At 50.5% G+C, this 12,890-nt stretch overlaps 2 protein-coding genes across 4 annotated transcripts in view; both read left to right on the forward strand.

The window, feature by feature from the left end:
• LOC117902649 (laminin subunit alpha-1) overlaps nt 1-6,499 on the forward strand; it is a 72,077-nt gene extending 65,578 nt beyond the window's left edge. Inside the window, exons 8-15 of one of the 3 annotated variants that reach the window (XM_034814174.1) lie at nt 47-1,734; nt 1,800-2,552; nt 2,628-3,061; nt 3,123-3,780; nt 4,694-5,312; nt 5,370-5,503; nt 5,561-5,789; nt 5,854-6,499. In XM_034814174.1, the coding sequence (XP_034670065.1) occupies nt 47-1,734; nt 1,800-2,552; nt 2,628-3,061; nt 3,123-3,780; nt 4,694-5,312; nt 5,370-5,503; nt 5,561-5,789; nt 5,854-6,008 (4,670 nt within the window). In that variant the 3' untranslated portion in view covers nt 6,009-6,499. Of the gene's footprint in view, nt 1-46; nt 1,735-1,799; nt 2,553-2,627; nt 3,062-3,122; nt 3,781-3,921; nt 4,527-4,693; nt 5,313-5,369; nt 5,504-5,560; nt 5,790-5,853 lie in introns of those variants that run through there. The other 2 variants (XM_034814176.1, XM_034814175.1) reach the window with 2 other exon arrangements.
• Nucleotides 6,500-7,398: 899 nt separating this feature from the next.
• On the forward strand, nt 7,399-12,566 carry LOC117902651. Its single transcript, XM_034814177.1, has 8 exons — nt 7,399-7,684; nt 7,747-8,099; nt 8,162-10,753; nt 10,804-11,426; nt 11,484-11,638; nt 11,696-11,906; nt 11,958-12,065; nt 12,131-12,566. The coding sequence occupies exons 1-8, from the start codon at nt 7,444-7,446 to the stop codon at nt 12,504-12,506; spliced, it is 4,659 nt and encodes a 1,552-aa protein (XP_034670068.1). The 5' UTR covers nt 7,399-7,443; the 3' UTR covers nt 12,507-12,566.
• Nucleotides 12,567-12,890: the final 324 nt, after the last annotated feature.

Raw genomic sequence — 12,890 nt, forward strand, 5'->3', positions numbered from 1 at the left:
TGGCTTCCTTCCTTGTTTATCGTTAAATTTCAACATTTCCCCACAGTTTGCGACAATTGCACGCTCTTGCTCCTCGACTATGTTGAGCTGGTGGGCCATAAGCTGCGTCGCGGCCTGCACAACATGGATCTGACGGGAATACCGGCTCCCTATCTCAAGTTGTCTGAGTACGAGCGCGGCTACGACACTTGGCGTGGGCGGCAGCAGGACTTTAGCCAGGCGCGGCAGCTGCTGCAGGACTATGATACGGCGAGTGTCCTCAAGCTGGATGCCCATGCTGAGAATATGAAGTTCAAGTCGCGCAAGGCGCTGTCCACGATTGGCAAGAGGCAGTTTGCTCTCAAGGCCATGCAGGATGATGCTTTGGTGCAGCAACACGATGTGGGATTGGTTCGGGCAGAGATACTCCAGACGCTGCACGATTTGCGGAGCTACGGCATGGGAGCACAGCATCTCAGTCTGCCGACGGCTTTGAAACAGGCCCGTTTCTATCTGCAGGCTATTCAGGAGCATCATCAGGGCATTCAGGGCATACGCAGCACCAATGAGTGTGCCTGGCGGCACTTCTATGTCTCAGGCAACGCCTCGGATGCAGCGTTCGATGAGCGGGGACGCCTGGAGATGCTCTGGCGAGATCTGAACCAGACCAACCATCGTGTGGTGGACATGCGACTGCAGCTCGATCGCACCCTTGAGGTGGAGGGCGAGGCGGAGGACATTGTGGAGCATGTACGCAATCTCAGTGGCCACACGGCCGAGGCGCATCAGGAGCTGAACGAGCTGGGCCAACTCATTGGACGGCATCTCAATCAGAGCTATCTGGACCAGGGTGAAGTGCTGGCGAGGCTCACTCTGGAGCGGCAGTCTCTGCTGAGCGAACACCTCAACCAGCTGGACGGTTCGGCTGTGCTCCTCAATGCCACGCTCGACGTCACGTTCGAGCAGCAGCGGGAGGTGCGCAAACACTGGCTGCCCAAGGCGGAGAAGCACGCGGATCGTCTGCTGGAGAGATCGAACGAGTATGCACGGCAGTTCCAGCCCACGAGGAATGGGGCACGCATTGCCATGCTGGCCAGCTCGGCGCACAGCAACATAACGAAGGCGATCAACGATGCACGTCAGGGCTCGATGCTGGCCAAGGAGCGGGTCTACGATGCTCAGCGAACGCTTTATCCCAGCGATGGCAGCTCCATGATTGAGCGGGCCAAGCACTCGCTGCACCGCTCCAGGCAGCTGCAGCAGGAGGCCCTCAAGCAGATGCACAAGTCCAATGTGCTCAAGGAGAAGTTGCACCAGCAGCAGGAGCAGGTGGAGGGCATCAAGGCGACCATCTTCGAGTCTGGGCTGCGCACCAACAACATCTCTGGCCAGCTGCAGACCCTCACGGACAGTTCGGCTCGTCGTCATGCCAAGGAGAGCCTGGATCTGGCACGCAGAACCGGCGAGCAGATGCGCGCCGAACTGCGCAAGGCCAAGGAGATGCAGGAGTCCATTCAGAACATGCGCAAATCCTTCACCAAGCTGGAGCCCGACTGGGACATCAAGCTGGGAATGGCACAGGAAAATATATCCCTAACCAAGACCAATCTGCGACTGGCCAACGTGTCGCTCAGCTACCTGGAGCAGCAGGCATCCAAGGAGCAGCAAGTGTTCGAGGCGTGGAACAGCAGCATGGCCAAGCAGCTGCAGCAGCTCAGGGATCAGATAGCCAAGGCCAGGCATGCAGCACAAGCGGTGAGTTGGCATAACTAAGGGAAGGAATGGGAACCCTTATAAAATCTTGTTCATTTCCTTTACAGATCGATGTATCATTGGAGTCTTTGGGTCCCAAGTGCATTCGCTCTTATCTGCCGGCGTCTTATGGTCTGAGCACCTCCAACAATTTGCGTCTCAGCTTCGCATTGGCCAACCACATTGAGAGCTCCCCGCTGATCCAAGTGGAAGGCAGTGAGGGTCGCCACATCACGCTGGAGTTGTACAAGCGCCGTGTGCGTCTTGTGTGGAATCTGGGTGGCACCACGGCCACCGTCACCCATCCCATGGTGGTGCAGACGCGCGATCCCAAGTACGACGATGCCTGGTACCATGTGGAGGCCAATCGAACGCTCAATCTGGGCAGCTTGGTGGTGCGACGAATGAATAACTATGGCGAGCTGACACCCAGCAATCCGGTGACCATCACGGGCTCCACCGACACCGAGCACACGCGCATCTATCAGTCGCGAAACGATCGCATATCCCTGGGTGGCTTCGCTTCGAGGGATTTGCAGCTGACGCCTGGCCTCAATGTGGTCGTGCACCAGGTGGAGGTGGACAACAAGCCGCTGGGCCTGTGGAACTTTGTGGACAGCGAGGGGCGTTGCGGTGGCTCCATGATCGGCGCACGCGAATCCTCCGCCTCATCGACGGCGCGGCACTTCAATGGACTCGGCTATGCCCAGCTGATGAAGACCCGTCCACGGCCATATCGTAAAAATCTTTTCTCTGTGCAGATGACCTTCCGTACGCTGGACGAGAATGCGTTGCTCTTCCTGGCGGTTGATGACAAGAATGTAAGTAACCATAATTACATCAATTCACATCGCAGCACCAAATGATCCTTCTTTTTTTTTTTGTTATTTCCCTAGAACCGCTCGGTGTCGGTAACATTGAGCCGTGGCCGCATCATGTTCCGCATTGACTACGGCGACGAGTCCAAGCTGGAGATCAACACCACCAAAAAGTACAATGTGGGTCAGTGGATCAAAATCGAGGCCGCCCGCGAGTTCTCGGCCAAGCGGAGCACAGAGAACGGCATGCTGCGTGTGAACAACGATCGTCCCATCTCCGGGGCACCCACACTGCCTGTGAATGCACAACTGCTGCCAGATTTGTCCAAGGCTGTTTACTATTTGGGTGGAGTGCCGCCGGGATTCACATCGGGCACGACCAAAGCTCCGGGCGCTGATAATCCCTTCCTGGGCTGCATGACGGATGTTCAGGTGAACGGCGAGACGTACGATCCCCTGGAGAGCTCCAGCTACTTTGGCGTAGAGCCCTCCTGCAAGGACATGATTACAAAGTGAGTAAAGAACTTGGAACACTTGGAAATTGTGTGTTCTAATATGATCCCTTCATTTCAGGGCTGGTTTCTCGGGCAATGGGTATCTGGAGCTGCCATCCCAGTCGCTCAGAAAGCGCTCGAACACTGCGCTGGTCTTCCGCACCCTGCAACCCGACTGTCTCTTGCTGCTGGCCGCCTATCCGCCCGAGGTGCTTGTCGACTACGATGACAAGGACATCAAGGGCAACTATTCAATGAGCCTGGTGGATGGCCAGCTGCACGTGTGGCTCAACTCTGGCCGCAGCTTTGTCAAGATGTCCTCCAACATCAGTCAGCTAAACGATGGCGAACTGCACGTCATAAACCTGATAAAAACGGGTCGCAAGCTGGAGCTGATGGTGGACGATGAGCTGCAAGATGTACGCAGCCTGAGCGGCAGCCCAACGGTCATAAGTCTGCCCCGTGAGGCGGGCGGCCTCTACATCGGCGGAGCTCCGCCGCATGAAAGCTTCACGCCGCTGGCGCCCACCTTCGTCAATCTGGAAGGCGCCATTCGGGATGTTGTGTTCAACAATCGGACAGTGAACTTCAACGATGCGTTGACCTTTTCGAATGTTCAAATCGGACGCAATGGTCCGCTGATGGGCAGTCTCAAGGGTGGACTCTACGATGTGTTTCTGAAGACGGAACCGATGATCGGAAAGAGTTTCACAGCCTCGCCGGAGGGCTGCAAGCGGGTGAGTTGCTAAGGCGCTGTTTTTTCCTTATCTTTTGTGGCTTTTGGGTATGGGATTCGGGGAGGAGATTGGACCCTGCATGTACATTTGTGGCTGCCTAACTCTATCTTAAACTCAAAACGTTTCTCTTTGTTCTTATAGGATTTTAGTTGCTAAGCAATTATGTCAAAAGCTGCTACGCTAAAAGCTTCAAGCGCTGCGCTTCGCGAAAGCTCATTTGTATACTAATTTCGCCTAAACACAAAACAAAAAGCTAACCAAACAAAAGCTACTTCTATGTGGTCTACATGTGGATTAAAATAACCAAATTATCATCAAAGTTGCATTACATATAACCCCAGTCTTGGCGTGAAAGTTGTTCCACTTCATGTTCTGGTGGTGTTGGACAACTTGGCTAGCTTTAAGTACGAAAAAGATTGGTTCAAGCATAACAATTTGCCAGAAAAAGAATCAGCCATAATCATAGTTAATAATCAATCATCTTTTATACATATCAACATATTATATTTTGTAAATATTTCATATGACTTTTTTGCTAAACGTTAAGCTCAGTCTAGTCGCTAAGTTTCACATCACTCATATCAACGCTTTGTGTACGTTTTTTGCTTTCAATTTCATCATAAGTGTATCATTCAATTAACCTTTGCTTAACCACAACACACGGACATTTGATTGTTATCACATTTTGTTTAAATCACGTTTCAAATAAAACATATTTTTTATATCAAAAAACCAAAACAAAAACGAGCAAAATTCATGGCAAAGTCTTTAATTCTTAACCCAAACCCCACCGAGTGCTCTCTGGGAGATCGCTACGCTTAAAGCTCAGAAACTAACACAAAGTCGTCGGGGTGAGTTGAGTTCCTCGATAGATTAAGCGTGCACTGGGACTAATCGGGACTCTTTCTTGCAGATCGGCAGCTACTCCTATGAGCCGAACGCCTTCAAGTTCGGCGACGAGATCTACAGCTACTCGCAGCTGAAGCTGCCCGAGCGTCACTTCTGGCAGCGCAACTTCCGCCTGAGCTTCGACTTTCGCTCCTTCTATCCCAATGGCATGCTCTACCTTTCGCCCGGCAGCAAGGAGAAGCCAAAGCACTATGTGGTGCTCCTCCTCAAAGACGGACAGCTGCTCCTGATTGTGCGCGGTCGTCGACGCGAGGAGCTCCAGCTCACCGCGAAGCTGAACGATGGCGAGTGGCATCGGGTGACTGTTAGCTGTCATGAGCGCAAGGTCACCATGTCGGTGGAGATTGGCCGAACGGACCAGAAGACATCCGCCCAGATGAAGCTGCCGAAGAAGATTGGCGCCTCGCAGCTGCTGCTGGTCGGCGGCCTGCCCCAGGCCCCAGTCAAGGTGGCATCGGAGCTCTACATGCGACTGGAGCCCTTCAAGGGCTGCCTGCGACGCGTGACCATCAACAATAGCACCCAGGATCTGGCACGTCCCGGCAAGCACTCGAATGTGGGACAATGTTTTCCCACTGTCGAAAGAGGCAGCTACTTCCCAGGCGATGCCTACGCCATCTACAGTGAGTCTCTCAATGTACTTCAAGCAAAAGATGTCTGTAATGTTTAATATTTTCCAGAGAAAAACTTTCATGTGGGAAAATATCTTGATCTGGAAACGGAATTTCGCACCTCGGAATTATCGGGAATATTGCTGAGTGTGTCCGAGCCGAGTGGATTCCCAGCCCTCTCGTTGGAGCTGCACAACGGCAATGTAGGAGAAAATCAGTTTTCTGTGATCTGTGATTTAATTCTCTTTATCATTTGGCAGATCGTTTTCTCCTGCGATCTGGGAGATGGAATGCCGCTGCGTCTGGAGTCGTCGTTGCCTGGGAAGTATGCCCTGTGCGACAACAAGTGGCATAATATTTCGGCTCTCTACGATGGCGAGCAGATTGTGCTGCGAATCGATCAACTGCCAGCCGTCATCAGTGCTGGAAACCAACGGAACGCGGGCAAAGTGCAAACCCGTTCACCCCTCTACATAGGCGGGCTGCCAGGTATGCCTCAACGTTAAAGGAAATTCAAGCAAAAAGACTGACTGACATCTCTCATTTTTTGTAGAAGTGGCGCCCAGCGGCTCGCTGCTGTCTAGGGAGAACTTCAAGGGCTGCATCCGCAATGTGTCCATACGCAACGAGAAGCGTGACTGGATCGATATGGACGATCTGCGCAATGTCCTGCTCAGCGAGTGCCTCGTGTCCAGCGATGATAGCTGAAAGAACTGTCCGGCCGCCGTCCGGGGCGTTTCTGGTTCCTGGTTGACGACACACCAAAACTTTTTCCAAATGTATTGTGATCAATAACGAGTTTTATAGCCTATCACTGCCATATAAGTTAGCCTTAGCCTAGGATTAGCTTTTTTGTATATCTCAACTCAAACTTATCTTGGAACTTTCATTGCCAGTGACTGCATTTTCAAATCCACCATCTGATTTTATTTTATTTTATTTATTTCGCTTATTTACCCCAGTTGAACTTACCGTTTCCATTCTCATTCTTATTTATTTATTTTATGTTTTAAAAGAGGCTTTAAGTTTGTATTTCCTTTCATTCGATTCCAGCGAATCTCCTATTTGTACAGTCCACAACGAGATACTTACCACCCATTAAGTAGAATTAGTTAATACTACTTTCATTTGTACATAGAAGTGGCCATTTAGCTTTTAAGCATCATAACATTTACACGTAGGATCTACCACGTGGCATCTACATAAATAAAATTAAATTCATTAAAAAATCATTTATTGAATCGATAAATAATGGGTTGTCATTTATTATTATTTATAAATCAACTTTGGCAGTTTATGCATTTAAACAGAATTTGATTGCTGGCAGCAGCGCTGCTAGCAGAGAGAGCAGCGAACTGTTGCTCACAGCGGACAATGAAGCAACTATAAATATATACATACATATGTACATATATATAGTTGCTTTATGCAGCGGACATGGCGGGCTCGCTCTCGCTCTCATGCCCTAAGCGCACTCTCTCGTGCCTTTGCTCTCGCGCTGCGCTGCAACGCGTTGCACCGGCTCCGCAGCTCTGGTGGTGGTGGTTTTACACGATGCATCGGATTAACGGCATCATGTGTACGTGTAATGCTAACAGTCTCACTTTACGCATACAGCCTCAATTTTGCACAGCTTTGCACGGCTTGGAGCAGCTACATACATATCTCCGTCTCTCCCATTCTTCCCTCAGCTTTGATGCATCGTGTGAACAAAGCGTGCACAGACATGAAAGTTCTACGGGAATCCGTTGATCACCGTTAGATCTACTCTCAATCCACCACCGTTCTGTACCTGCCGCGACAGTGTTCTTCGAGAGTGATGTACCGTTATACCGTGTAGAATACCATCAAAATCACCAGTGGATTATTTTTCTTAGGCGGATTCGCACGTTGAGATCACTTCGGCAGCAGCCTTCAGATAACATTATAAACTCTTTGAGCAACGCTTAAGTAACACCCCTCTGTGAGGATGAAATTTGCTTCATTGCTGCCAATGAACATACAATTTATGGCTTAAGTAAAATTTAGTTGGCTTTGCAGTTTTGAATAGCTCGTCTGGGAGAATTGTGTCGCATTAATTATATTTTATCAATACAAATATATCTGTAGTATACACATACTTATACCGCATTCACTCCACACAATGAACACGGATCGGAGCAACAAACGAGGAAACAGACAATCCACGATGAGTGATAACTCCTATCACATTTACTGCATCAACTTCTACGACAATGGGCTGAATGCGCTTCGGGATGAGTTTATAAGCCGCATCAAGTGTGGTCTGCGTCGACCCCTTTTCGTTATAGATGTGGAGAGCGAGGTGCAGCTGGCCGTACAGCAGAACGATCTGCGTGTGTCAAAGGCGTACGCCAAGCGGTCGGGTAAGTGGATAAGTAGATGGACCAACAGCAGGCCCGACACTCACCCCACCACAAATTTCTAGTGGGACCAAACGAGCTAAAGTCCACGGATCCCCTCACCATTACCCTGCAACGAATACGGGAGTGCGTGGCCGAGTACGTCAGCATAAGCAGGAACATCGAGCAGGAACTGAACTTTGATCTCTATGAGTATTGGCAAAAGAATTATCCGGCCGAGCTGAAGAATATTTCGAACGAGCCCAAGAAGGCACGCAAGACGAAGAATGGATTAGATGCTGCTTCCGTGAAGACAGGCAAATCCAAGACCGACAAGAGATCTAGCGAGAAGTCGAAAATGGAAAAAATTGAGTGCATGTCCGTCACGGTCAAGGATCACCATAAAGTGGGCAAAGGGCAGCCGCTGTCCAAGCGAATGGTAAGCGGATTGCTTTCTAGGCCTTCTAAGTTTTACCTCTAAATCCCTGCTCTGCTGTCTAGTACATCAAGGATAACCCTCTGACGTCGAAGATCATGATCCTGATTATTGGCAACTTGGACAATGATTTCTGCAAGACTTTGTTGGCCCACCATCAGCCACTGCGAGCAATCATTCACTTTCTGCCCGAGGAGTGCGCTTACGATCTATTGGTGCCGCGTCCGCGAAGGGAGAGATATCTGCAGGAAACCATTGCCAACATCCAGAGGGACATTCACTCGCTGCGCAAGAGGACGGCCACCAAGCCCGTGGGCATATTCCAGCAGCAGCTGCCCCAGATGTCCGCCTGCCTGGCGGCAAAGTTCACGGACGACATCTTCAATCAGCTGAGCTGGTTCGTGTACGATGTGGAGACGCTGAGGGAGCAGTATATATCGCACTACCTGGCGCCCTACCAGGAGATCAATGTGAAGATGAGCCCGGAGGCCAGCATGCAGGACAGCTTCCACATAGCCGAGTCGCTGAGCATTCAGGGGCACTACCTGAAGGCACAGATGCCAGCTGCCAGGGCGGATATTGGCACCATCTATCTGTACGTGGAGTCCCTGATGAGCACATTCGGCAATCCCCGTGAGCTGATGACCGAGGTGGAAGTCCTCCTGCTGGCAAACCCCACCTCTGCGGCACAGACACGAATGCTGGACAAAATCAAGGTCTATGCGAATGCCTTCAAGAGCATTGTGAAGTTGTCCAAGAACGAGCGACTGTTTGTGGAGCACGGAAACTCACTGCTAAGCAGCATGCTCTCCTACATGGACCAGTCGTTGATGAGCAATGTCTACCACGGCTGTCTGGAGTACAACCTCATGCGACGCTACTTTACGTCTGGGTACATCACCGCTTCGCTTCCCTACTGCCCCTACAACGGGGAGATGGAGCCCATCCTGCTGCCCAAGTATGCCCAGCTCTATCTCACGGACGACGCGGTGACGCAGCGCGTCATAGAGCTGGTCAACGACTACGATGACTTCACCGTGGACGAGGTCTACCCTAGTGTCAAGCTGTACACCTTCAGGCGGGCTCTCAACGAGGTCTTCGAGCTGCAGAAACAGACTGTGCTGCCCACGCGCCTGTGCTTCAGAGACTTTACCCTCTTTGAGATGGAGCAGTTCCTAAAAGACCTCGTGACACCACAGATGTTCGATGAGGCCATGGAGCATAACGAGAACTTGACTCTGGCGCACAGCATTGCCACCATGCGCGGCCTTGAGCAGGAGCCAATGATCATTAAGTGCAAGGAGGGCCAGCGCCTCGCCATCGATCCAAATGTCTTCGTTCGGCCACAGTCACTGAAGGCACAGAAAAAAGCCAAGGGCAAAGAGGAGCGCCTCGCAGAGAGTGTGGAAAGTGCGAGAACCACAAACAGAAGTCAGCGGATGGCCTCCAAGACAAGCCTTCTGCGCCATGGTTCCTCGCAAATCCACTCGAAGCTCAATGTTACGGGAAGTGAACTAACAAACGAGCCATTCATTGGTCTGCGACCCAATCATCCCATGCTCAAGGGTTACAACCTGGACGACACACTGCAGAAGATCAAGTCGAAGACCTCCAAGTACTTCTTCGAGGAGGGTCGCATCACGCTGTACGAGGAAAAGTGGAACTTCCGGCAGATGAACAAGTGCCTCTCGCTGCAGCTCGACGGGCAGCATGTGCACTTCAGGGACGCTGCCAGCCGTGTGGGTGCCACGGATGCCAACATTCGCATTGAGTCGAAGAATGGAATCAGCCTCAGAGTGCTGCTCTCGGAGACGGAGTGTGCCAAGGCTGTGGTCAACTACCCGAATGGAGTGAGCACCTACTGCCACGACACGCATGCCGAGCACCTGTGGTCCATCCAGGAGAACGAGCTGGACGAGAGCCGGCGGGTATGTACCCCCTACGGCTGTGTCATTGTCTTCTACCACAACAGCTCCACTGTGCTGATTATGCGGTACAACGGAGAGGTCTATCGTCTGTTCAGCCAAACCGAAACGGAGGTCGGGGAGGAGGAAGGTGGATCGGAGTTTGTGAACGCCTGCTCCACGCAGTCCACCTTCAGCGGCTACCATCCGCTGTCCAGCGCACCCAAGAAAAAGAAGAAAACTCGCGAAGTAAGATCCTCGCAGATTACTCGCTCCTCGGGCGGCGCCGACACCCAGACTCGATCCTCAATTCAGAGCAGCACCTCGAGGGCAGCGCGCAAGGAGCGACAGGCCAAGACCAAGCAGAGGGAAGTGCTGTTCGCCAGCATCGACTTTGAGCTGAAGTACCTCAAGTTCATCATGAGCTTGTACAGCCTCAGCTACAGGCATCTCAAGCTGACCACCTCGATGGGCAGTGTGGTGCACGTGCAGACGGACGGGAAGATCTGGTGCGGGAAGCCCTACAGGAACACGGAATGGCACGACTACTACGCCAATGAGTCGTATGCTATGCGGAGTGACGGTGTCAATATTGTATGGACCAAAGAGGAAACGAGATGCTACCACAGCGACGGCACGATCATCAGGACTGGCACTGTCGAGGGCTGGGATCCGGGCGTAATGGTGGATGAGATAGATGCCGAGATAACATCCAGTAGCTCCCATCGCACATCGCGCAGGTCCACCGAAATAGTAGGTAACTATTAGTGCTGTGTGTTCTACTTATGTTTCATTTTTGACAGCCCACAACCCTGTACATCAATGCACCGGAGGGTGTGCCTTTCGAACCATCTGGTCTGCCGTCGCAGAGCTCTCTGCCCAGCGAACGCTCGAAGAGCATGGAAACAGAGGTGGAGAGAAGTAAAAGTAGTATGAGTCAATATCTTGTAGTGGAGGAGGGAGAGGAAGTCATCGTCTATGACATGAGCTTCATAACCTACACTCCGGACAGCTACTTCATTCAGCATCAGCTCTATGCCGGCATTCACTTCACCTTCACACACCTCACGGACGTGGAGCTGAGGCTTCAGACAGAGGTCTTTATGTCTGACAACCTTAAGCTGCGGCTGTACAAGGAGCAACAGATCGAAGAACCTGAAGCCAAAAAGGTGTCCACCATTGTGGATGATGCAGAGATACATTTTGAGGCAAGACAGTCCTCCGAGGCGGACTCAGATGAGTGGATGAAGGCTAGAAGTCAAACTCCCATCAGTGCTGAGGGTTCTTTGCCTACACCTCCGCCTTTTGAGAGCACTCGAGTGGATATCGAAGGCATCAACCTGAGGATAACTGTCAACGAGAAGGAAGCCATTGTCACGACTCGTTTGCGTAAGTTTGGATGCGACGAGAATGCACTGATCGTGCGGTAAGTGGAATCAGTAGCACGCTCGAGATATTCACCCTTAACAAATCTTTCCTACAGTGAGAATATCACGCTACAGGTGGACTTTGACAAAAATCTATCAAGCACATTTCGCAATTGGGTCGAAATCCTTACTAAATTCATCAACTGCTTCTGTCCCAAGTGGCGGACCGTGTACTTTCTGGAGTCTACTTCGCCAGAGTGTAAAAGGAAGGGTAAGAACATCTATTCGATGCTCATCAAAACCAACTTCTTAACAGGCCCTTTTGCAGGCTTTGAGCTGGTCAAAACAATTCCTGCCCTGGGCAAGTACAACTTCTGTGCGGGCAACTACTTCATCGATGTAAATGAACTAATGTCGGTTAACAAGCGTATGAAAAACGAGTTGGATTCTTATGACTGCGATATGATTAAATTTCCACGCTTTCCACTCTATAAGAGTGTGCCCCAAACCATAGAGTTTCCCATGGTTCTGAATGCCAAGTACGTATCGAGCAGATTATGGAATTGTTTCTAATGCGAATACTTTTTCAGGATCTTTGTGGAGATACCCGGACAGCTGGCCAATACGGATCGGATTCATCACTTTACCAATCCCTTTGACCGAATAAAGTTCAGGAAGCTGCGACATCGCTTTAATGAGTGAGCGTTGAAGGGAAACCATTACCTTGAAAATTTCTTATTGATAACTTTATCTTTACTTTAAGGTCGGTTCTGTTCCATCTGCATCCGCGTCTGCGTGAACTGGTGCAACAGGAGATAAGCAAACGCAGCTGGCGGAACCATCATCAGGAGCAGCAGCGACGCTACTTCTCGGAGCAGCAGCGGCTGACCCTCTACATAGCCATGCTGAAGCACAAGGTGTATCCAAATTACTTCCAGTTCAAGGATCAGTTCTACTATCATGTTCGCAACATTGACTTCTTCGAGTTCATGGCCGTCAATTGCAGCGAGAAGGCCAATCCCGAGCACTACCAAGAGCCCATGGAGGAGACGGAGGAGCCCACGACACCGCCAGCAGTCCCCGCCAAAAAGATGAAGAAGAAATGCTTGTGCCCCAAGTACGTTAAGTCGTTAGCATAGCGAATACGAGTAGCAGTGCCATGCCTACACCGTTCTAAATAAATCGTTATATTACTAGAAGTTCATTCAAACATTTACATATGTAAATTGATTTATTTACATACATCATTTCATTGGATACTTGTAATATTTTAAAAAGAAACATTTCGTTAAATTAGTGTTGGTATTTGGCTCTAGTCTCTTCCTATTACTACATATTTTTCTCTGTTTTTAAAGTAACAAAAATCCACCCACAATGGACTTCTTACATCAAATATTACATCTAGTGCTCATAAGTTAACGCAAAACTGAGCACTAAAGCGCATCTCTACAGCGCTTTCGATGTATCGATACATCGTAGCTTTGTCAATCGAACTTTTTCTGTCGAACAGCCGGCCCGGCCGT

The sequence above is a fragment of the Drosophila subobscura genome, chromosome U (genome assembly GCF_008121235.1).
Source record: "Drosophila subobscura isolate 14011-0131.10 chromosome U, UCBerk_Dsub_1.0, whole genome shotgun sequence".
Taxonomy (NCBI): Eukaryota; Metazoa; Arthropoda; class Insecta; order Diptera; family Drosophilidae; genus Drosophila; species Drosophila subobscura.